Source organism: Microcaecilia unicolor, chromosome 6 (assembly GCF_901765095.1).
Source record: "Microcaecilia unicolor chromosome 6, aMicUni1.1, whole genome shotgun sequence".
NCBI lineage: Eukaryota > Metazoa > Chordata > Amphibia > Gymnophiona > Siphonopidae > Microcaecilia > Microcaecilia unicolor.
Window position 1 is genome coordinate 223,121,596 of NC_044036.1, and position 24,330 is coordinate 223,145,925.

The 24,330-nt window shown below is 42.7% G+C and overlaps 1 protein-coding gene across 1 annotated transcript in view; it reads right to left on the reverse strand.

Moving 5' to 3' along the window:
• The window catches only part of LOC115472221 (CDK5 regulatory subunit-associated protein 2-like), a gene marked incomplete in the record, with an annotated part of 793,551 nt that overhangs the window by 474,040 nt on the left and 295,181 nt on the right, over nucleotides 1–24,330 (reverse strand). The window contains 1 exon segment of the mRNA XM_030206415.1: nucleotides 6,087–6,246. Coding sequence (XP_030062275.1) covers nucleotides 6,087–6,246 — 160 coding nt within the window.

A 24,330-nucleotide genomic window follows, 5' to 3' on the forward strand; every position in this document is an offset into this window, starting at 1 on the left:
CACAGTAATATCAGGCAATTCTTTTTTCTGTTTCTCCCATCCTTATCATTTTATGGTTCATCACCTTTGACATTTGCTGATTCATTTGGCATCCGTGCCTTGTTTTCATTTCATTTTTTATTTTTATTTTCATACCCGTGTGGTCTTCTTCATTATTCTCCATCATCAAAACAATTTTTTGGGATCCCTGTCCATATATTCTATGTTTCACTTTTTTCAGTATCATTTCATTTTGTTGTATATTTATTTATTTATTATAGATATCGTTGTTAGCAGCTTTAGTGCTTTTTTTCATCTGATCTACAAGGTACTTTTTTCTACAGATAATACTAGGTATGTCCTCTATATTTATACTTTATTATGTTGTGTATTTTATTCCATGCCTTGTCCTCATTATCTCTATGTGGTATAATTTCATATCTTTACATAATTCAATATTCTTTATTCTTTTAAAGTCATATACTCTTATATTTTTATCATATATTTTTTATTATATATACTTTGCATCTTTCATTCTGATGTTTTATTTGTTTAAATTTGTACAAGAAATTGTATATGGATGTTCAAGTTTTATTCATGTTTTTAATTATAATTGTATTTTTATGCATGTCTTTGTATATTATATTATTTTATAGACCCCTGACGCAGGCCTCACGGCCGAAACACGTCACGTGTCGGGTCATTTCTGCTACTGTCAATAAAGACCTTGTTCAGGAAGACACTCATTGTGAGAGGACTTTTTTGGATCCACTGTGTGTTTTGCCTTTCATTGGTTTTCCTGTGGAGAGTTCACCTTCTGTGGGTGTTTGCTTCGTTGGACACAGGACTGGAACACTGGACTGCAATCCCCTGGACTGGAGGACACAGAACTGGAATACACACCGGACCGGAGCGCACCAGACTCAACACACTGGACTGGTCCGTACAGCTTCACCTGCGCTTGGCCACTACCCCCCCCTCCCCAAGGGTTGAGCCCTTGGGTTCGAGTGGCCGGCAGGACTTACCAGATACCAGATAACATAGGGACCAGGATCCTTGAACAAGCTTGCAACAGAAGTGCTCCAAGTACTAAACTAACAAGAGGTTCCTAACAGTGAACCAACAGCAGTGCTACTAAACACACAGCAGAAAGTGCTTCCAAGCACTACAAGGGAAAGTAGTGAAGCCACAAAGGAAAAGCAGGAAAGCTAAATACACAAGCTAGCAAAGGAGCTTCCTAAGCCCCAACGCTACAGCAGTGCACCACCGCACTAACCTAACCCAGGTGCCACTAAGCACCGAGCTACAGAAGTACTTCTCACAGCAAGCTGAAGTGCCTCTGACAGCACCAAAACCAGAAATACTTCTAACAGCAAACCTGCAGTGCTTCTAACAGTACCCAAACCCAGAAGTACTTCTAACAGCAAACTAGCAGTGCTTCCTACAGCACCAAAACCCAAAGGGAAAGCAGGGGAGCTACAAGGGAAAAGGAGGAAAGCTAAACACACAGTCACCAGTGCACACTGCACTAACACTAACCTGGACCTTAGCAAAAGCAAGCAGGGAAACTAGACACAAAGTCAGAAGTGCACACTGCACCACCCTACCTAAAGCAAACACAACCGTTACAAAGGCTCTGAAGGAAAGAACACCACTTTCTTATCAAGGCCCTCCCTGATGATGTCACACTCCCTAGACCCAGGCAGCACACAAACACAGAGAGCACACTGAAACCCATAGAGACCCAACCCGCACCAATGCAGCACCGTGAAGCACTTGAAGCCAGTACACCCAAAGAGAGATAGAGCAGCTCAGTCCACACACACAGCTGTAGTAAAGTGAAACAATTAGAGTCATGCTACTGGAAGCTGCCAGCACAGAGAGAGCCAGCTCAGAAAGGACAGACAAAAGAAACAGAAGGCAGCTAAGCTGACCACCAGGAAAAAGGTAAGTTTGAGAGGGGTTATGATGACCACAATCATAACAGATTGGTTCTATATGAGGACAGTCATAATCTAGAACCTCTAATCTGAAAGGTATGGCTTGAGCCATCTCACAGACAAAGCCAGGAAAAGATATGCTTTCTGGAGATCTTCAAAGCACTGTTCCTGAGAAGTATGTGGAAGAGATTGTCAACTACATTGTCAGCTCTGCACTGAAGCAGATGCGTCTCCGAGGTTGGAGAAGGTTCCTATGCCTTTGTCAACACATGCTAAGTCGGGCTCATGATGCCCCTATGGTCTGTGCAAAGCCGGTGAGCAGGATCTCTCGAGGGAGATGAGGGTGAGGCTGAGGGTGGTGCAAGCACCCCCCTGTAAGACTCTAAAGACTGTGAATACAGTAGCCCTGAAAGCTCCTCCTTGAGCATATCCCAGATTTCTTCCTGTAGAGATGGAATCAGTACTGGCTGAGAAAGCAATATGTATGCAGCCTGTGTAATAGCCTGAGCAGGTGTAAGAGACCTCGAAAACTTACTTCAAAGGCTCTTGATGAGAAATAAGTTGGTGAGAATGGAGAGCTGTCACTGCAGCATTGATGCTTCCCATACATTGAGCATGTTGGCAGAGTGCCTGGAGGGAGAACGATGGTGATGCTTCAGAGGTTTTTTATGCTGCAGGTTCCTCGATGCACGCAGAACCAATGAACAGAATGCAGAGTCCGGACACTGTTGTGGTACCGGGTCTGAAGTTGGACCATCTTGATGTTACATCAGTGTACCTGATGTAGGTTCCACGTCGAGTGCCAAATCACCTTCCATGATCAATGTGGATGTCAATGTTGATGCTGAACCAAAAAGTTTTTCATGTTGGACTTTGCGGGCTTTAAGGGCCCTCACTCCCATTAACAGGCAGAGGCTACACTGTATGTCTCAGTGCTCTGCATCTAAGAACTGAACACACCAATTATAGGGGCTGTGCCTAAAATGGTCATATAAAGTACTCGGCACCCTTGTTGAAATGGACGGAAGAACAGCTGATGCAAGGTCAAAAAGATATATGGTATGGGGAGTTTGAATAGTCGCGTAACTGAAAATGGTCGATGCTGCCTGGGGAAAGAAGGGCTCAGAGGCCTCAAAGGCCGAAAATTGAAAAATAATTTTAAAAAATAAATTGAACAAATTAAGATAGAAAAAATATGTAAGAATGTGAAAAAAATAATATCCTGAAAAAGGGATGGCACCAAAAAAGCAAAGTTTGATGCACTGAGAGATTGAAAACACAACCTCTCTGCTCCGCAGAAAACGATGACTGCTGGTCCCACGTTCAAGCATCAGACAAGAAAGTGAGCATCAGATAGGAAGGCACCCATGAATGCCTTAAAGATTTAAAGTAACAGTGCACTTAGCAGTGACCGCACCAGGCTCCACATATGACGTCACCAACATGTGAGAATATTATTTTATTTATTTGGATTTATTTACCGTCTTTATGAAGGAATTCAATTATGCCTGCTTATCCTCAGCAAATTCATTTTTCCACCCTAAATTACTTTTGATAGCATATGCAACATATTCTATTCTTCTGTGGAAAATTCTTTACCTTGAAAATGTTTGTAAATTTTCTGATTAGATATTTTTTTTTGTTACATTTGTACCCCGCGCTTTCCCACTCATGGCAGGCTCAATGCGGCTTACATGGGGCAATGGAGGGTTAAGTGACTTGCCCCAGAGTCACAAGGAGCTGCCTGTGCCTGAAGTGGGAATCGAACTCAGTTCCTCAGTTCCCCAGGACCAAAGTCCACCACCCTAACCACTAGGTTTCTGTACTGAACAGATATCTGTGCTTCTCAGTTCACAAGTTCTGGTATAATGAATAAACCAGGATTCATTACGATATTGGTACTTGTTTTCAAAGCACATAGACTTACAAAGTTACGTGGAGGGGCATTTTCAAAAGAAATGTCTAAATCAGAATTTGGACGTTTTACAAATACATCCAAATTCTGAACAGGAAAGAAGGACATTTTCCAAAAAGATGGACTTCTATCTTTTGTGTTCGATAATACTATGGACATCCTGTGATTTGGACGTTTTGTGATTTGGTCGCCCTTTTTTTTTTTTGGTCCATTTTCAAACAAAAGACATCCAAATGCAAGATGTTCAAAACAGAGGAGGAGTGGCTTAATGGTTAGTGCAGTGGACTTTGATCCTGGCAACATGGGTTCAATTCCCACTGCTGCTCCTTGTGACTTTGGGCAAGTTAAATGAACAAGGGGCATTTCTGGATATGACATCTAAGTCTGAATTTGGATGTTTTTTGTAAAACGTCCAAAATCAGAACAGGAAAGGCCAATTTCTACAAAAAAAAAAAAAAAAAAGACTCGCTTTTCCTTTTGAAAATGCTGAAAATGCTGTTTGGAAAAATGTTTTGTGATTTGGATGTTTTATTTTTTGGTCCACTTTCAAACAAATACATCCAAATGCAAAATGTACAAAATACACAAGAAAATCCACAACAAAAGTGAAACCATTCACATGTTCTAAAAGCTTTGGTTGTAATGCAAATCTCAAAGTACATCAGAAAGTAAAAGCTTTGGTACATAAGTACATAAGTATTGCCATACTGGGAAAGAACAAAGGTCCATCGAGCCCAGCATCCTGTTTCCAACAGTGGCCAATCCAGGTCACAAATACCTGGCAAGAGCCCAAAAATGTACAAAACATGTTATACTGCTTACCCCAAATATAGTGGATTTTCCCAGAGTTTAATTACACGTTGAGTGAAGTTAAACGCTGGAATTCGTTGCCAGAGAATATGGTAAAGGCAGTTAGCTTAGCAGAGTTTAAAAAAGGTTTGAACGTCTTCCTAAAGGAAAAGTCCATAGACCGTTATTAAATGGACTTGGGGAAAACCTCACAATGCACCAGAGACTACACACAGGAGTGAAACCATTTACATGTACCGAGTGTGGTAAAAGCTTTGGTTGGAAAGAAAGCCTCACATGGCATCAGAGAATCCACACAGGGATGAAACTATTTACATACACTGAGGAGGTAAAAGCTTCAGTTGCATTGGGACAGGTAATTAGGGAATGTACACTCTTGCTATGAAGTATGGAAAAATAGAACTCTATTTAGATATATGTAATGAGACCTCCTTTTTATCTATAGATCTGAATTCAAAGCCCAAATCTAATGATAAACAATAGACACAAGGCACAAATGTTATTAAAATGTTATTTAAAAAAATAGAAAGCTTGGTATCAGGTAGAAGTGGAAAAGTGACATCCCAGGAAAGCAATAGGGCATCCTTGGGGGTACTGCAGTGGACTTTATAAAATGCTCCCAGGTACACATCTGATCATTGCTCCCGTGCCATGTCTGCTGAGTCCCCCAAAACCCACCCAACCCCCACTACCCCCAACTGTACAACACTAACATAGCCCTTACAGATGAAGGGAGCGCCAATATGTGGGTACGGTGGGTTTTGGAGGGCTCAAAGTTTCCTCCACAAGTGTAACAAGTAGGAGGGGGTAGAAGCACTGCATCACTACTATACTGCTCCATGGACCTGCATGCTATTCTAATTGACCTGAGTATAACATCTGAGGCTGGCAAGTAATATTTTTAATCACATTTTTTTGGGTGGGAAAGGGGATAATGACCACTGGGGGAGTAAGGGGAGGTGATCCCCAAGTCCCTCCAGTGGTCATCTGGTCATTTGGAGCACCTCTTGTGTGGAGTAAAGGAGTAGCCTAGTGATTAGTGCAGCAGACTTTGATCCTGGGGAAGTAGGTTCAATTCCCACTGCAGCTATTCGCTTTAGAAACAGGTCTAGCTCAAAACTAAAACTTAGTCTTGGAAGTCTTTGTTTTGTTCCATTATTGCTGAAAGACGTCCATGTCTTAGGAATGCCCAAGTCCCGCCTTGAATAAGCCCCTGGCACGCCCCCTTGAGATTTTGATGTCCTTCTGACGAACTTCAGAGAAAGATGTCCAAAAAGAGGTTTCGATAATACTGATTTGGACGTTTCTGTGCGATAAACGTCCAAATGCTGACATGTCACTTTTTCAACGTCTATCTCTTTTGACAATGAGCCTGATAGTAACCTATGTAATTTTGTAAGTAAGATTATGTGCTTTGAAAATTAGCTTCATTGTGTTCTTACCTTAAGCTCCTCATCTTTCTCCTGAAGACCATCAACAGATTTTCTTAACTTGCCTTCTGCACAGCTTCCAGTACAAAGTTTGCTTTGGGCCTTTTCCTCCTCCAGTTGATTTATCAGAGATTCTTTGGTTTCCAGAGCAAAATTCAGTTGCTTTATCATTCTAAAACCATAACACCAAAATTACAAATTATAAATAACATGTGTGCTGGGTGGAGACTACCAGACCATGTTCCTTAACATTTATGAAATCTAAAGCAAAATTATGAAAATCCCCACATCTCTCTGATGGCTAAATTAGAATTAGAAACATTGTGAGGGGCCAGCACAGTGGCTTATCAGCAGTGCTACACTCAGCCATACTGAGGACATGGTTTTAATTCTACTCCCTGGGTTAGCTGGAGATGCTGCTAAGCACAGCTCAGGGGGAGGGAGGGAATCTAAGTCATCATGAACAGTAACTTATGGCTAGATTTAGGAAACATGGTTGCAGAATTCCAGAAACTGCTGGCCAAGGACTGTTGCTACCCTGGTGAGTGGAAGGGGATAAAACAGTGGTTAACAAATCCATGTATTTGTGAATAAAGGCTCAAAGCACTGGTCCCCAGCCCTGGTTCTATTCAGCTAGAAGCATAATGGAGCAGGAAGACATAGCAGAACTTCCCTCCTTCATCAAAAAAAGTATAAGCACTGCATTACTGGTGCACCTGGATTAGAGAAGTTTGCTTTTAAATCATATTAACAGTAACAACAAAAGGAGAAACACACAGAAGCCATGTAAAAGCAGATTCAAAGAGAAAAAGGATAGAAGACCTGTGCTGCCAAGACCACAGTCAGCTGAAGAGGTCCTCCAGTAGCTAGCGATCACTCCCTTTCTCTATGTAGCTGATGGCACTGTCCAGGAATACTGCCATACTGGCCACACCCTTTGCGCATGCTGTTTTCACACCAGATGCAGAGAGAAAGGGAGTGACCTGTTCTGGCTGCTGGAGGACCTCTACAGCAGGCGGGGCTTGGGAATTCCCACCAGTTCAGGTATTTATTAATTGTTTGGGGGGGGGGGGGGGGGGGAGGTGGTCGCTGGGGGTGGGGGGGTGGGAAGAATTGTGTGCCCACCCACCATGAGCTCAGGCCCACCCAAAAAGGTGTCTGCAGGTGTGGTACAGATTATTCACCACTTTAAAGAAAATATCAGTGATTTGATAGATTATGTTGTTGCTAAAAATCCATGAAAGTGGATACCTTCAGGACTCTCAGACCCTGTCTTACACACTTTTTACCATTGTTTGCTCAAAGATGTTTCTTCAATTTGAGCAAGTTAGATAATCAGGCTCTCCAGAAACTGTCTAAAAACAGAGAAATTGTGATTAAGCTAGCAGATAAGGGAAATGGAATAGTCATCATGCATACAGCAGGATGTGTTCAAGAAATCGAAAGACAAATTTTTGATAGCGAGTATTATCTTCCTTTGAAAGAAAACCCTAGAGATTCTCTACTGTCTGAAATTAAAATTAAAGTGGTCATTAATACGGCATTTGAGGTCAGATAAATTTTGAAAAAATAAATAAATAATGGATTTCCTTATCACCGAGTATCTTGTACTGCCTTCAATGTATGTAATTGCTTAAGCTTCACAAAACCAAGACTATATCTTTCTTAGTCCCCTTATTTTGTTGATTTTTTACCCCCTGGGTTTTAATTTGCATTGTTGATGATGATGATATTCTTATTGTGGCTAAGGTGGATCTATTGAAACCAGATTTGACTGATATCCAGAATTGCTTAGTTAAGGCAATGTGGTGACTGCAGAGTAACTGGTTGGTCTTAAATATAGCAAACAGAGCTACATGCTGGCTGACAGAACAGTTACCAGTTATGACATTGAGACTGCAATTGTTTGGGGAAGTAACGACTCCTAAGTATCTTGGAGTTTTTATTGACACTCAATTGACATTTGATATGCAGGCATCATCTGCTGTTAGGAAAGGATTATTTTCTGCTTCAAGGTTTGTATAATGTTTTTTTGATGAGAATTGTTCCATACTTTGCTTAATGCGTTACTGGTTTCTAAGTTGAATTGTGGAAATATTATTTACGCATGTTTGTCTTCTGGCAACCTGAAGATATTACAGCCTGTACAAAATATAGCTATAAAATTATTGGCGAATCTGAAAACGTTTAATCACGTTACACCATTGTTTAAACATTACCATGTTTCCTATTGGGCGACGAATCAAATTCAAATTGCTGAATTTGGTCCATGCATCTTTAAAGCTATTTTTATTGAGCACCTCCACAGAGAAGCAAGAAACCAATAACAGTTACAAATTGTTTGCAAAAAAAGAGAAACACTGCCAAGACAGAAACACTCATTAATCCAAACCCCCAACCCAACCCCCCCCCCCCCCCCGACAACCCTACTAATCCCAGACACAAGAAAAAGCAATAGGACAATCAAGAGAAGGCCAACAATTGAGAATACAACTCCAGGCTAGCGAAGTAAGTGTAGACCAAAAGGACTCCCCAAGTGGCATAAAATTGCACTCCCTCTGACGAAGCGAGGTCATAGTTTGGATGCCGCAGTAATAATATTCCAATCATCTGAGTGTGCCAGATACGGTACGAAGATGAAATAGAAGAAAGCCAATGATTCAAGATGGTTTGCAAGATTAACACGACAGAAATAAAGAAAATCTTTCTTCAGGGGTCTAGGTGGAGGAACAGCTCCAAACAGTAAATGTGGTGTCATGGGAATGGACACTTTCCACATAAAGAAAATTAAGTCACTCACTCTCCTCCAAAATGTCAGTTTCAGGACAGGTCCAAAACATCTGCCCCAAAGTCGCTTCAGAAAACCCACATCTGGGGAAGTCCGCAGTGGGTCTATGCCTCAACAAACAGGTTTTCTTATGAAACACAAAGGCACATCACCAATTTATATTGCATTTCCCAAAAAGCAATGTTCTCAGTATGTGCATGTAAACTCTTGAATCGTGACAAGAGCCAGTTCTGTTCCAAAGGCATCCCCAGATCAACAGACCAAGTCAGCAGTAATGGAATGCAATCACTCTGGGGCATATGGTGGAACCATACACGTTAGGAGTTTAAGGTGTACACTGTAGACAATTGTTCATACACCTCTGATGTAACACAAGTTTGACTGTATGGCTGCCACAATGACGAAGCTTCATATAGGCATAGTTGTCCCAAGGAGTCAAATGAAATTCCTCTCGTAAAGTGTCAAGGATTTTAGTTGTCCCTCATCTGTTTATACTTGAAACAAATATTTGATACCCTGTCCTTCCCAATAATCAAAGGAAGGTGAATCAACACCTAGAAGAAATGCTCTATTCTTTCGAAGCTGGAGTCCATTTGGCCTCAAAACTGTTGAACATGCAGACCCATTTCCATACCATATGTAGGGGCTGATACATCACCAGTTCCGTAATCATAGTAGGCAATAGTGGTGTCACAGCATGAAGATACACACTAAAATGCTCATGGCCAAGAGTGCTAATTCCCGAGGGGTGCAGGAAAACACAGATGTAGAATGAAACCAGTCATTAATATGTCTCATATCACAGTCCATGGTTAGATATCAAATATTCAGGAGTCCTAAGCCCCCAGTGGCAGGCAACTCCGGTCCTCGAGAGCCGCAGGCAGGTCAGGTTTTCAGGATCCACAATGAATATGCAGGAGATAGATTTGCAAGCACTGCCTCCATGGTATGCAAATCTATCTCCTGCATATTCATTGTGGATATCCTCAAAACCTGATCTGCCTGCGGCTCTCGAGGACCGGAGTTGCCCACCCCTGCTCTAGGGGATGTGATAAGCCCAATTTCCCTGCCACAAGTAATTCTGCAAAAGTTTGCGTCAACATCCTCTCATCAGAGACTAAGATATAAGGGTAACATTTGAAAAACACACACTCATTCCGGTACAATTAACAGTAAAATGCAACAACGGAATCATATTGAGCGCATACAACTTAGAAGGATTTGCAGGAATAAGGACTCCCAAGTACTTAAAAGATTCATCAGCCCACTGAAGGGGAAAGGATCCCTTCCCACAGTTCTTATATCGTAGAAGCAGAGGGCAATGTCACAGACATATTCAGATTAAGGGAAAACACCAAGAGAAACCATATTCCTCAATAAGCTCGAGCACCATTGGCAGGGAGTGCAGAGGATCAGTTAGTATCAAGAGACAGTCATCAGCAAATGCCAGTGTTTTGCCAGTTTGAAAGCCCACTAATTTTATTTATTTGCTGCATTTCTATCCCACATTTTCCCACCTATTTGCAGGCTCAATGTGGCTTACATTATGCCGCAATGGTGATCACCATTAACAGAGTAACAATACAGATAGGTACTACAATGACAATAAATGAAAATATCACAGAAATTAGATGCAAAAATTAAGTAACGAATGAATAGGATGGATAAAGTGAATAATTCATAACAGGTGCATAAGAATAGAAGATAATAGTCCCCGAATCTCTTCATCCTCCCGCAACGTGCACAATAAAGGCTCTAAGGTAGTGGTTTGCAAACCTGGTTCTGGAGGCACCCCAGCCAGTCAGGTTTTCAGGATATCCACAAAGAATATTCATGACAGGGAGGCAGTGCATGCAAATCTTTCTCATGGATTTTCATTGTGGATATCCTGAAAACCAGACTGGCTGTAGTGCCTCCAGGATCAGGTTTGGGAATCACTAAGATAAGAACAAAAGAGGTGGGACAGGGGACAACCCTGTGTTCCCTTTTCTAAAAGGAATGAGTCAGTATGGATGCCATCAATCAGTAAAGACGTTCACGGGTGGGTATCAAGAGTTAGCACTGAATCATAAAACCTACTCTGAATTCCCGCATGAGCTAAAGTATGTGTTAAAAAAAGTCTAGTTCATTTGATCAAAAGCCTTGGCCACATCTAAACTGACCAATAAAGTAAGGATATTTTTCCGATGACTGTATGTCAAGTCTAAAATAGCTTTGTGAACCGATTGTTGGTCCTGCACAAACCCAACCTGATCAGCTAAAATGACTGTGGAAAGACAGAGATAGCCTTTCCGCAAATATACAAGAAATAATTTTAAATCTACATTAATATGAGAGATTGGGTGTTAGGATTCAGCAAACTCAGTGTCACAAAGGCCTCATTCACATATCTAGGGAGTTTGCCATGGGTGACCACTGCATTATAATAGGCCAAAAGCGGACGACAAAGCTGCACCTCCAACATCTTACAAAAGTTTTCCTGAACAACAATCCGGTCCTGGGGGGACTTGTGATTCTTTGTCAACTTGATAACCTGCTGAAGTTCCTTAGCATGAACAGGGCTATTTAAAGTTTCAAAGACCTCAGGAGAAAATCTAGGCATATCAGAGTTTTGCAAATAATCTACAAATTGATCCATGGAGAAATCCACCCCCTTCTGACATATAACTTTATTCTACCAAAATATCTGCCACCTCTTCCACATGAGAGTGCAAAGCACCCATGAGAGACCTCATGGACACAATTTGGTGTTTCCTCTGCCAAGTGTTAGTAATTTGAACAAAACGTTTCCTAGCTTATTACCAAATCTATGAAATTTATATTTCCTATAAAGTAAGGAATGCTGAACCCTTTCGGACAACAGGGAATTAAGAGCCACCTGTGTAGACAGTAGATGGTGTTTAGTCAATGGGTTAGGGGTATGGATATATGCCCCTTTAGCTCTACGCAGCGCTCGTTCTACGGTAAGAAACTGATTAATACATTTGTTATGGGTTCTGGTATAGGCCAAAATATTCCCCTGAAGGACCGTTTTGGCTGCTTCCCAAAATTAAAAAAAAAAAAAAAAAGTCATCCACATGTTGCCCATTAGTGGCACAGTAGGTTTCCCACTTGGTAAGCAAAAATGTTTGAAAATCTGGATATCGATATAAATATGAGGAAAACCTCCACAATCGAGCCTGCTGGTGAAAGGCTTCCATTCGGACATCCACCCAAATCATGGAATGATTCGAGACCTCTACAGGCCCTATCTCTGCTGCAAGAACATCGGAGAAGCATTGGGTCAACGTCAGGATATAATCTAGCTGGGAATAAGAGCTATGGGGGCTTGTGAAAGGTAAGTGTAATCACACACCCCCAAGATGAAGCAATTGCCATGGGTCCATGAGGTCAAGAGCTTCGCAAAAAGATTGCAAACGACTGTAAACTATATTATTAAAAATTTCAATAATTTAAAAGTGTGTGGATTTAATATTGCTTCAGTTTGGGATATGCTTTCCTATTGCTTTTTGACGTTCTGTAGTCTGATATTAATGTGATGTAAACAGCTTAGTACTGTGTAATATAAGTGGTATATTAAATTTAACAAACAAACATCTCCCGGGGAACCCTGATAATAATCAGCACACAGATTAATACTAGACCCTTTATTGATTTTTGTAGACTCTTTTCTGAGACCCTATCTTCTAAAGATTGGTCCATGTGTCAGAGATTCTGTTCACATGATAAATGTACTTAAAGACTGTGATAGAGATTTAACCAATACAGTAAAATGCCACATGTAAGCACACCGTTACTGTGTGGGTCCGGATTATCCCGCTCTTACAAAAGTCACCATGCTCTGGATCAAAATGCAACAGCAATACTATCTGTGCTGTGGCTTCCCCTTTTTTTTTTTTTTTTAGTATTGCTGTTGCATTTTGATCCAGAGCAGTGTCTGCTGACAAGTAGTCAGCTTTAATCCATGTGATGTTATGGGAGATGGCAGCATTGAGTAAAGCAGATGTATAAGTATATTTACTACAGAATGAGTTATGGCTTTTGAAAGTTAGTTTCATTTATGCAGCCATGTCTTTTGATGATGTTATATAGTAAAGGCTGATAAAGTTTTAGGATTCAAGGTGGTCTATTTGTAGAAGATTTATAACAGTGAGCAATTGTTAATATGATGAGAATTTTAATTGAGCTGACTGGTGAGATGTAGAGTTTGTGATACATGGGCTGATCAAGATGGGATTAATGTATATCTTTTTAATTTTGTTTTAGGCTTTTTTTGAAGGGGTATGTTGATCACCCCTGATTTTTAGGTATGTATTGATACATTATTAGATTTGATTAAATCCATCCAACGTTTTATACACTTTTATATGTTTGGAAAGTGGCTTGTCTTATCTCCTCCTCCATTTTACTTTTGAATGTGTAATGTATTTATTGTACTTTATTTTATCATTTGCTGTTATGACTTTATATATATATATATATATATATATATACATAACTTGAGATGATATCACTATTTTTATGTTTTTATTTGTAGTTTTACCCCTGACGCAGCCTGAGGGCGAAACGTGGCCACGTCGGGTACTGCTTTTATCTTGGTTTGAATAAATTATTTCTTTGTTTTTATATATGTGTATCGGTCTACTTTTTATAACAGACTACTTTTTGTGTATACCTTACCTTGATTTGTACCTGTCCTTTTCCAGGCACAGACCGTATAAGTCTGCCCAGCACTATCCCCGCTTCCCAACCACCAGCCCCGCCTCCCACCACCGGTTCTGGCACAGACCGTATAAGTCTGCCCAGCACTATCCCCGCCTCCAAACCACCAGTCCCGCCTCCCACCATCGGCTCTGGCACAGACCGTATAAGTCTGCCCAGCACCATCTCCGTCTCCCGCCACCGGCTTTGCCACCCAATCTCGTCTAAACTCCTTAGGATCCATTCCTTCTGAGCAGAATTCCTTTATGTTTATCCCACGCATGTTTGAATTCTGTTACCGTTTTCGTTTCCACCACCTCCCGCGGGAGGGCATTCCAAGCATCCACTACTCTCTCCGTGAAAAAATACATCCTTTAATAGGACCTGATATATCTGAGACCGAAGCGGGAGGGATACAAAGCTACCCTACAGCCGCTCAAAGCGGGAGGGAGCGCCGGCATAATTTAGTTATCAATCCAGCCACCGCCGAAACGGGGGGAGAGGAAGCAGCAGCTCACTGTAACACAAAATCATCTCAACTCGAAGAGACTTCAATTGGAAGAACTTGAACACGAAGTCCTCGTGAACAGGAAATGAAGACTGAACTTGAACCTGAAATATAACCAGAACACAAACAATACAGATATCTGGGAGGGGCTATGGATTGATTGGCTATGATTAAAGGAAAGAAAATTATCAGGTATGATACATAATTTTACCTTCCCTATCTTTCTTTGGCACTTCTGGAACATAGACCATAGAAGTTCACCAATCCCTGTCCTTACGTTCCATCTACTGGAGTTGTTGTCGAAGCCCACTATAGCCTGTCTTGTCATTTGCAGGACACAGACAATAAAACTCTGCCCAGCATAGTCCTGAGGTTCCAGCCACTGAAATTGATGCTGAAGCCCTTTCCTGCCCATCCTGAACCGAATTGCCAAACACAGGACACAGACCATACAAATCTGCCCGGCACTGGCGCTAGTTCATCACAGCCGGATTCTTCATCTAAGCGTCACTTGACACATCTACACCCATTCTACCATTCATTATCTAATTAGAGATATTCTGTGTTTGCCATTTTGATTTCCATCACCATTTTTGTCTCTTGAGAGGGCATTCCAGGCTTCGACCACTATTTCTATGAAAAATAATTTCCTGACATTACTCCTAAGTCTACTGCACCACAACCTAAATTCATGTCCTCTAGTTTTACCATTTTCCTTCTCTGGAAAAGATTTGTTTCTATATTAATACCTTTCAAGTACTTAAATATCTGTATTATACCTCGCTTCTATCCTCTAGGGGTATACATATTCAGGTCTTCCAGTCTCTTCTCACACATCTTTTGGTGCAAACCACATACCATTTTTATCATCTTCCAATGGACTGCTTCTAATCTTTTTAGATCCTTAGCCAATAGTCCAAGTGGGGCCTCACCAACAACTTGTACAGGAGCATCAACACCTCCTTTCTTCTGCTGGTTACACCTCTCTCAATATAGTATAGCATCCTTCTGGCTATGCCACCACCTTGTCACACTGCTTTGTTACTTTAAGATCCTTGGACCCCATCACCCCAAGGTCCCACTCCCTGTCTGTGCATGTCAGCCTTTCACCTCCTAGCACATACACTCCCTTGGGTTTCTACTACCCAAATGCATCCCCCCTGCAATTCTTTGCATTAAATTTTAACTACCAAACATTGAACCATTATTCTAACTTTTGCAGATATTTTTTCATGTTTTCTACAAACTCGGGGCATCCACTCTAATTATGTATGGTTTGCATTTTAGGAAACGAGATAGGAAAAATATTTTGCATTATAATAGTTTTCATAATAAAAGTTTAAAAAGACATTTACCATACAGCCAGTTTCTCAGATTGCGGAGACTGAGCTTCAACTTTGATGACTTTGAAAATCAAGCAGAAGATAGGATAAGCAGGTTAAGGAATTGAGAATACAACAAATATATAGCCGATAGAGAAGCACTGTTACAACCCAAAGAACACAAGAAAAATAGAAATAGAGAAAAATGTAGGCAGAAAAACCATATGGCCTATCCAGTACGTCCATCCATGCCATCTACTCTCAGTAGGAGATCCTATGTACTGTCTCAAACTCTCTTGAATTAAGATGCTGTTTTCGTATCAACCACTTCCATTGGAAGGCCACCAACCTTTCCGTGAAGAAATATTTCCTCAGGTTATTTCTGAGAATATCCCCATTCACCTTCATCCTATGCCCCCTTGTTACAGAGCTTCCTTTCAATTGACTTGCCTACTGTGCATTTATGCCGCATAGGTATTTAAACATCTCTATCGTATCTCTCCTCTCCTGCCTTTCTTCCAAAGTATACATAACGAGATCTTTAAGTCTGTCCCCATACACTTTATGACAAAAACCACTGACATTTTAGTAGCCGCCCTCTGGACAGACTCAGTCCTATTTATTCTACAGAATATTCTAAATAAGATCTCACCAGGGTCTAATACGGGGGTATCACCGCCTCCTTTTTCCTACTGGCCATTCCTCTCCCTATGCACTCAAGCATCCTTCTACCTTTCATTGTTGCACTTGTTTGGCCACCGTAAAATCATCACATACGTTCACACCCAAGTCTCGCTCCTCTTTCATGCACAAACATTTTCACCCCTAAACTGTACCGTTGCAAGACCTTGCATTTTTTAGCATTAAATCTTAGCTGCCAAATTCAAGACCATTCTTCTAGCTTTGCTAAGTCCTTTCTCATGCTGGAACAGTAACAGGTGAATTTTTGAAAGAGAAGGACGCCCAACTTCCGACACAAATCGGGAGATGGGCGTCCTTCTCTCAGGGTCTCCCAAATCGGCATAATCAAATGCCGATTTTGGGCGTCCTCAACTGATTTCCGTCGCGGGGACAACCAAAATTCACGGGGGCGTGTCGGCACCGTACCGAAGGCGGGACTGGGGCATGATTTAGAGCTGGGCGTCCTCGGCCGATAATGGAAAAAAGAAGGGCGTCAATGACGAGCATTTGGCCGACTTTACTTGGTCCATTTTATTTCATGACCAAGCCTCGAAAAGGTGCCCAAACCGACCAGATGACCACCAGAGGGAATCGGGGATCACCTCCCCCCTTACTCCCCCAGTGGTCACCAACCCCCTCCCACCCTAAAAAAAAAAAAAAATACACATTTTTTCCAGCCTCTATGCAAGCCTCAAATGTCATACCAAGCTCCATCACAGCAGTATGCAGGTCCCAGGAGCAGTTTTTAGTGGGTGCAGTGCACTTCAGGCAGGCGGACCCAGGCCCCCCCCCCCCACACCTGTTACACTTGTGCTGGTAAATGTTGAGCCCTCCAAACCCGACCAAAACCTACTGTACCCATATGTAGGTGCCCCCTTCACCCCTTACGGCTATTGTAGCAGTGTACAGTTGTGGGGAGTGGGTTTTTTTTTTTGGGGGGGGGGGGGGAGTTGGAGGGCTCAGCACCGAAGGTAAGGGAGATATGCAGCTGGGAGCAATTTGTGAAGTCCACTGCAGTGTCCCCTAGGGTGCCCGGTTGGTGTCCTGGCATGTCAGGGGGACCAGTGCACTACAAATGCTGGCTCCTCCCATGACCAAATAGCTTGGATTTGGTCATTTTTGAGATGGGTGTCCTCGGTTTCCATTATCGCCGAAAACCGGGGATGACCATCTCAAAAACGACCTAAGGATGACCATCTCTAAGGTCGACCTAAATTTATGATTTTGGTGTCCCCGGCCGTAATATCGAAACGGAAGATGGACGCCCATCTTGTTTCGATAATATGAGTTGCCCCGCCCCTTTACGGGGCCATCCTGCGAGGACGCCCTCATGACAACTTGGGCACCCCGTTTAATTATGCCCCTCCACGTGTTTTGAAAATTTCCCATTTAGCAAACGCTATCCATAAATTGATTTATAAGAATTGGCACATTTTAGAGACAAATGAATGTTTCAAAGTCATTAAGATTACCATAGCATATTCAAGAAGTAGAAATCCTGGGTCTTCGCCATCAACTGGGCTCTCAAGTCATGCATTCTGGCTCTGTGACCATTTTCTCTCCTTCTCCAGCTGCACCTCTCTGTAGCTTAAGGAGATTTCCAAGGCCTGGAGCTCCTTCAGCCCTGGTTGCATTCCTGTCTCAGCAGGGTCTCTTCCCAGAGACTTGGCACTTGGCTGCCTTATCTGCTCCGCCTGCTGTTCAATGGCTTCCTGCAATCCTTTCTGTGCCATTTCTACAGCATTGCAGATACTCTAACTCCTCCCCATACTTTTCAGTTTGCTGTGTGAGAGCTCCCTTCAGCTCCTCTTTCTCTTTTGCCAGGACCTGCAGCCTGTCTGATCTTCATTCCACTTTTCTCTTTAACCTTCCAACCGGTCCTTAACCTCTACCAGTTGATGTTAGAGGGTCTTCTTTCCCTCCTGTAATTGTCTCACATACACAGTAGCTCGCTGCAGTTCTTGCTCCAGGATTTTAATATAGCAGCTGGCCTCCTCCAACTCTCTAGCTAGATCCCGAGGTGAGTCCTGAACTTTTACCGGGTTATCTTCAAGGGGTTCTGTCTCCTCCTCTGGTTGAGACACCACGGAAGATAACCAACCCAGGTTCTTCAGTCACTTCTATACTCAATGGTTGACTTCCTTACACCTCTTGGGCTGCATATGAGACAGGCCTCCTTTCCCTTCTTGGAACCTCTGGGCTTGGGTTGCAACTCACTCCTTTGCCCAGACATCATTTTCATTTGATTCCCAGCCACTTGCCTGGCTTTTGGCTTCCTGCCTTTCTCAAGGCACTTAACCTCCAGAAGCCCTTTAAACTCCTGGTAGGTCACTTAACTTGCTCTCTCTTGGACTCCGTTACCTTCCTTCCTCCTGGGTTTTTTTTTCAGGTACCCCAATAGGCTCTCTGCCAGTCACCCCTTGTGACTGTTTCATGGCCCTCTTTTTAGCCTTTTCCTGGTTCTCAGCCGTGCCCCCACTCCCAGAACCAGCAGTCATCTGAATTTACGGGGCACTGCTGCAGGACTGCCACTCCTGGCCCCAAATGCCCATCCTGGATTCTTCCTTATTCAATCTTTAAGGTACACTCACTGGTCCCCCATGGTATATGCAGGAGAATTGGCTTGGAACAACTACTACACTCCATGATTTCCAACTCTCTAGTTGCAGCTTATAATGCAGCAGCTTCTATTGTCAGCTGACAGCTGAGTCTCTTATACTCCCCCTCTGGTCTGTTGAGTATTCAGGAGCTGGCCTTGTTTCTGGACATGAAGCACCAGAACTGGCTGTAACTTCCACTCCCACTCTTCCATGGCAGCAGTTTAGCTTCTCAATAGCAACTTCAGTTCCAGCTCCTCTCCTGGGATCTGCTCTGGCTTCTCCTAGTTCCCTGATGGCGAACCTATGACACGCGTAGCCATTTTCAGTGACACGCGGCCGCATGTGGCCGCATACAGAGAAGCAGCGGAGTTCCTTGCTGACACCCGGGGCGGATCGCCGATGCGCCCCCCCTCCCCCCCGGTGCAGCGCGACCTCCCCCCCCCCCCCCGGCGAAATCACCCGGTGCATGTTTACCCGCTGGGGGTGTGCCATGTGCGCTCCTATTGGCTCCCTCCCTGCTGCTCCCTCTGCCCCGGCTCCTCACTTCCGGCCGGCGGAGCAGAGAGCAGCGGAATGCCGTGGGGGACGCATCTCTGAGGGCCCTGTGATCACCATTACCAGCAACCATCATCCAATCTACTGTTCTGGGGTGTCGTGGATTTGTAATTGACCACCATTACTGAGATAGGTGAGGGGGAGGCTGAGAGAGGCGAGGGCATGTGCTATGGGTGCCGTTTCCCGCCATTAGAAATAGCGGCAGCCATCTTAATTTACATAAGGTGGTCAGTTAGGCTAGTTAGGGCTAACAGGCTATCTATAATTCTATCTTCTGTCTCTGCCCCCCTGATGGAGAACTCAAAAAATAAAAAACCAAGGTTAAGTAAAGGAAGTGGTAGTAGCAGTAGCCGACCCTTTCAAGAGACATGTACCGAGATGTATGGCATTATAGAAAAAAATGGCAAATCATTTTGCGTTCTATGTACTGAAACGGTAGTAAGCAGAACGTGGAATATAAATAGACATTTTGAAACTAATCATTCCCAGCTCTTGAAAAAAAGTGAGGATGAACGGAAGGAATACATTTCCAGGCAGCTACACTTTTATAAGAGCCAATCTAAGTCCATCCTTAAATTTGTAAAAGGTTCTACAAATTTAACATCTGCAAGTTTGAGCATTGCTCACTCCATAGCTCAGCATGGAAAAGCACTCAGTGAGGGATAATTTATTAAAGAAACTCTCCTAAGATGTGCACCAGTTCTATTTCACGATATGCAGAATAAAGATGCAATTATTAAGAGAATATCTGAGTTACCAGGAAATTTGGAGTGCCTGGATCCGATTACCAGACACTTTTAGCACCCTGAAAAATATAGCAATGGCTTTACTCACAATTTTTCCCTCTACGTACTTTTGTGAAACCTTATTCTCAGCGTTAAATAATATCAAAACCAACAAAAGAAACAGATTGACAGATGAAGTTAGTAGCGCTTGCTTGGGCTTGAAGTGTACAAAATACCAACCTTCAATTGAAGATTTAGCCAATGAAATTCAGCAACAAAAAAGTCACTAATAGGCAGATTAGTTAAAGAATTCCTCCTCCCCCTCACTTATCTTAGTTCATGGCACCCCACACAAGTTAAATAATATCAAGACCAACAAAAGAAACCGACTGACAGATGAACAAAGAAGTCACTAAGTAGGTAAGTTAAATAATTAGTTTTTGGTTTATTAAATACAGTTTTATATTACAATTATACATTTTTGTTATTTAAACTATAAATATCACGAAATTATGGTTTTTTTCTCGAAGTGACACACCACCCGAGTTATGCTCGGTTTTTTGGCGAATTTTGACACACCAAGCTCAAAAGGTTGCCCATCACTGTCCTAGTTGCTCCAGCACCAGCAGCAATCTTACTTTCCCTTTTGCACAGAAGCTTTCTCTGCTTCTGGCCAGTTTTTGCTGATTACTCTCAGGTGCATAATGCAGCTCAATCAAGCTTCCAATTTCAGCACTCTGCTGTTTGTAGCTCAATCTGAAGTCACAACACACTTTCTCATTCTGTGCTTTCAATAGGGAACAACTTCCAAGGTACGTGCTTTCAACACTTTCAAAATTATTTTTCCCCCCCTCTGCTTCCACCTTGCCAACTCTCCTGGCTATGTGTGGCTTGACAACAGCCCAAGCACACTCTGCTGCACTTCTCTGGCCAGTCTTCCTGTGTATTCCAGACCTGAGAAAAGAAAACCTGCTTGTCCAGGGCTTAACTCTTATTTCCCTACCTCTCTAAGGTAGATCTACTCTCTTTAGCATTTATACAGACTCCCCCCCCCCCCCCCCCCCCCCCCCCCCCCCCAGTTATACTGAGACCCCTAGCCCAGAAGATACTTGGGCTGTCTCTTCTGCAGAGACACAAAAATCTCCACACAGCCACTATATGTTATTGTGTGAGCCAAGTTGTTGCAGGAAGCCTCCAATAAATACAACCAGACAAGGGAGAAATCAACAAAAACCCCTTTATTAATCAAGTACTGAATCCTGTTACCTCACAGGTACAGTAAAGTAACAAATAAAGTCTCTTAGGTTCAGAGGAAATTTCACACAGACTTGAAGCTGTTCACAGTACACACAAACAGCTACTTGCAGAATTTCCTAATATAAGTATGCTTCCAGCTAGACCTCAAGGACAGCATTCTTGTAAAACTCAAACCAAAGCTTAGCCTACCTTTGCCAGGTGTGGTAGCTTACACCAAGTAGTGGAGACCTACACTCTAAGGTGGCTTATCTCCTCCCAAGGCCTTTGTGTTCTGTTCTAAGGGCTTTTACTCCCTGCTCACTACTCCTGGCCAGGCAGCCCAAAGTCCCTATGCTACATTGGCTTTGCAAATCAGCCTCTAACAAAGCAGGTTTAGTGCCACCTGCTGTATGGTGGCTGAACTGTAACCTCAGTGAGTGAGTGTTTCTAGGGACACCTGTCAAAATGTCAACTCACTCCCTCACAATCACAGGTTAGAATTTTAAACATGCTTTTATGAGGCATTTTAATACTGTATCAAACTTGTACTTCTTAGCTTTGCGTAAATACATGCTTTTGTCACTTTGCAGACCCCTGACACAGGCTATATATGCTGAAACTGTCTTGCCAGGTAAGTGTTTATAAAAAAAGATGAAATTGAAATGAACTTCTTTGTCACATCGCTCTTCATTTGATGATCACAGCTGTTTCTTTTGCCTTGGTGTTTCTTGTGGAGACCTATTTCTTGTAGTTTTTTCACACTCTTATCAAATAACACTAGGAGTTATATCTTCAACACTCTTATCTAATAACCCTAGGAGTTATATCACTCTCTAAATATCTATAATTAACACTATAAAACCATTACTACAATATATAACTATTATGACTTTTAACAAAGTTTATTATAATGTTTTTAATTAAAATATTAGTGCATCCCCATATTAATAGCTTACTATAAACCCCTCATCACATGATCATTTAGCAAAGTCATGAAACAATATTTCTTTATCCAATTGATGAAGTCCGTGCAAATTTACTCAAAATATCAGAAAGTCATTAGTAATTGTATGATACCCATTTGAAGTTCCAGCTGTTCCCAGTGCAGCAATGCCACCATTTCAGATGTAACCATTCTATTCCAAAGCATGTAGTCCTCTCGTCACCAATTAACTTTTAAAATCTCTTGACTTGCAATCTACATCAACTATCATATCCAATAAATAGTTTTTAATGTTGCTTAAACTTGAAATATGTATCAATCGGCAACTTGCTCTTGCCCAACAAGGTGCCATGTTTCACTTAAGTGTCTATCTACCCTCATCTCCCCTTACGTTCCCGCCCGTAACCTCCGTTCACAGGATAAATCCCTCCTCTCAGTACCCTTCTCCACCACCGCCAACTCCAGGCTCCGCTCATTCTGCCTCGCCTCACCCTATGCTTGGAACAACCTTTCAGAACCCTTACGCCAAGCCCCCTCCCTGCCCGTCTTCAACTCTTTGCTTAAAGCCCACCTCTTCAATGCTGCATTCGGCACCTAACCCTTACCGTTCAGTGAATCCAGACTGCCCCAATTTGACTGCCCCTATCGGACCAACCGTTCACTTGTCTATTAGATTGTAAGCTCTTTGAGCAGGGACTGTCTCTCTTTGTTAAATTGTACAGCGCTGCGTAACCCTAGTAGCGCTCTAGAAATGTTAAGTAGTAGTAGTAGTAGAGAATACAAAATACATACATATATTCAATATCAACAAGAGATGTATTATAGCTCTTATACGTATTTACTCATATAATAAAGTTTGTTAAATGGTATAGTAGTTATATATTGTATTAATGTGATTATATTAGTAACTATAATAGGATTTATGAAAGCCTAAAGGATTTATTTGTATAAAGCGAATGCTACATACCTGTAGAAGGTATTCTCCGAGGACAGCAGGCTGATTGTTCTCACTGATGGGTGACGTCCACGGCAGCCCCTCCAATCGGAATCTTCACTAGTAAAAGCCTTTGCTAGTCCTCGCGCGCCCATGCGCGGCCGTCTTCCCGCCCGAAACTGGCTCGTGCCGGCCAGTCTCATATGTAGCAAGACAAAGAGAAGGGAAGACACAACTCCAAAAGGGGAGGCGGGCGGGTTTGTGAGAACAATCAGCCTGCTGTCCTCGGAGAATACCTTCTACAGGTATGTAGCATTCGCTTTCTCCGAGGACAAGCAGGCTGCTTGTTCTCACTGATGGGGTATGCCTAGCCCCCAGGCTCACTCAAAACAACAAACATGGTCAATTGGACCTCGCAACGGCGAGGACATAACTGAGATTGACCTAACAATTTATCCAACTAACTGAGAGTGTAGCCTGGAACAGAACAAAACATGGGCCTAGGGGGGTGGAGTTGGATTCTAAACCCCGAACAGATTCTGAAGCACTGACTGCCCGAACCGACTGTCGCATCGGGTATCCTGCTGCAGGCAGTAATGAGATGTGAATGTGTGGACAGATGACCACGTCGCAGCTTTGCAGATCTCTTCAATAGTGGCTGACTTCAAGTGGGCTACCGACGCTGCCATGGCTCTAACATTATGAGCCGTGACATGACCCTCAAGAGCCAGCCCAGCCTGGGCGTAAGTGAAGGAAATGCAATCTGCTAGCCAATTGGATATGGTGCGTTTCCCCACAGCCACTCCCCTCCTGTTGGGATCAAAAGAAAAACAATTGGGCGGACTGTCTGTTGGGCTGTGTCCGCTCCAGATAGAAGGCCAATGCTCTCTTGCAGTCCAATGTGTGCAGCTGACGTTCAGCAGGGCAGGAATGAGGACGGGGAAAGAATGTTGGCAAGACAATTGACTGGTTCAGATGGAACTCCGACACAACCTTTGGCAAGAACTTAGGGTGAGTGCGGAGGACTACTCTGTTGTGATGAAATTTTGTGTAAGGGGCCTGGGCTACCAGGGCCTGAAGCTCACTGATTCTACGAGCTGAAGTAACTGCCACCAAGAAAATGACCTTCCAGGTCAAGTACTTCAGATGGCAGGAATTCAGTGGCTCAAAAGGAGGTTTCATCAGCTGGGTGAGAACGACATTGAGATCCCATGACACTGTAGGAGGCTTGACAGGGGGCTTTGACAAAAGCAAACCTCTCAT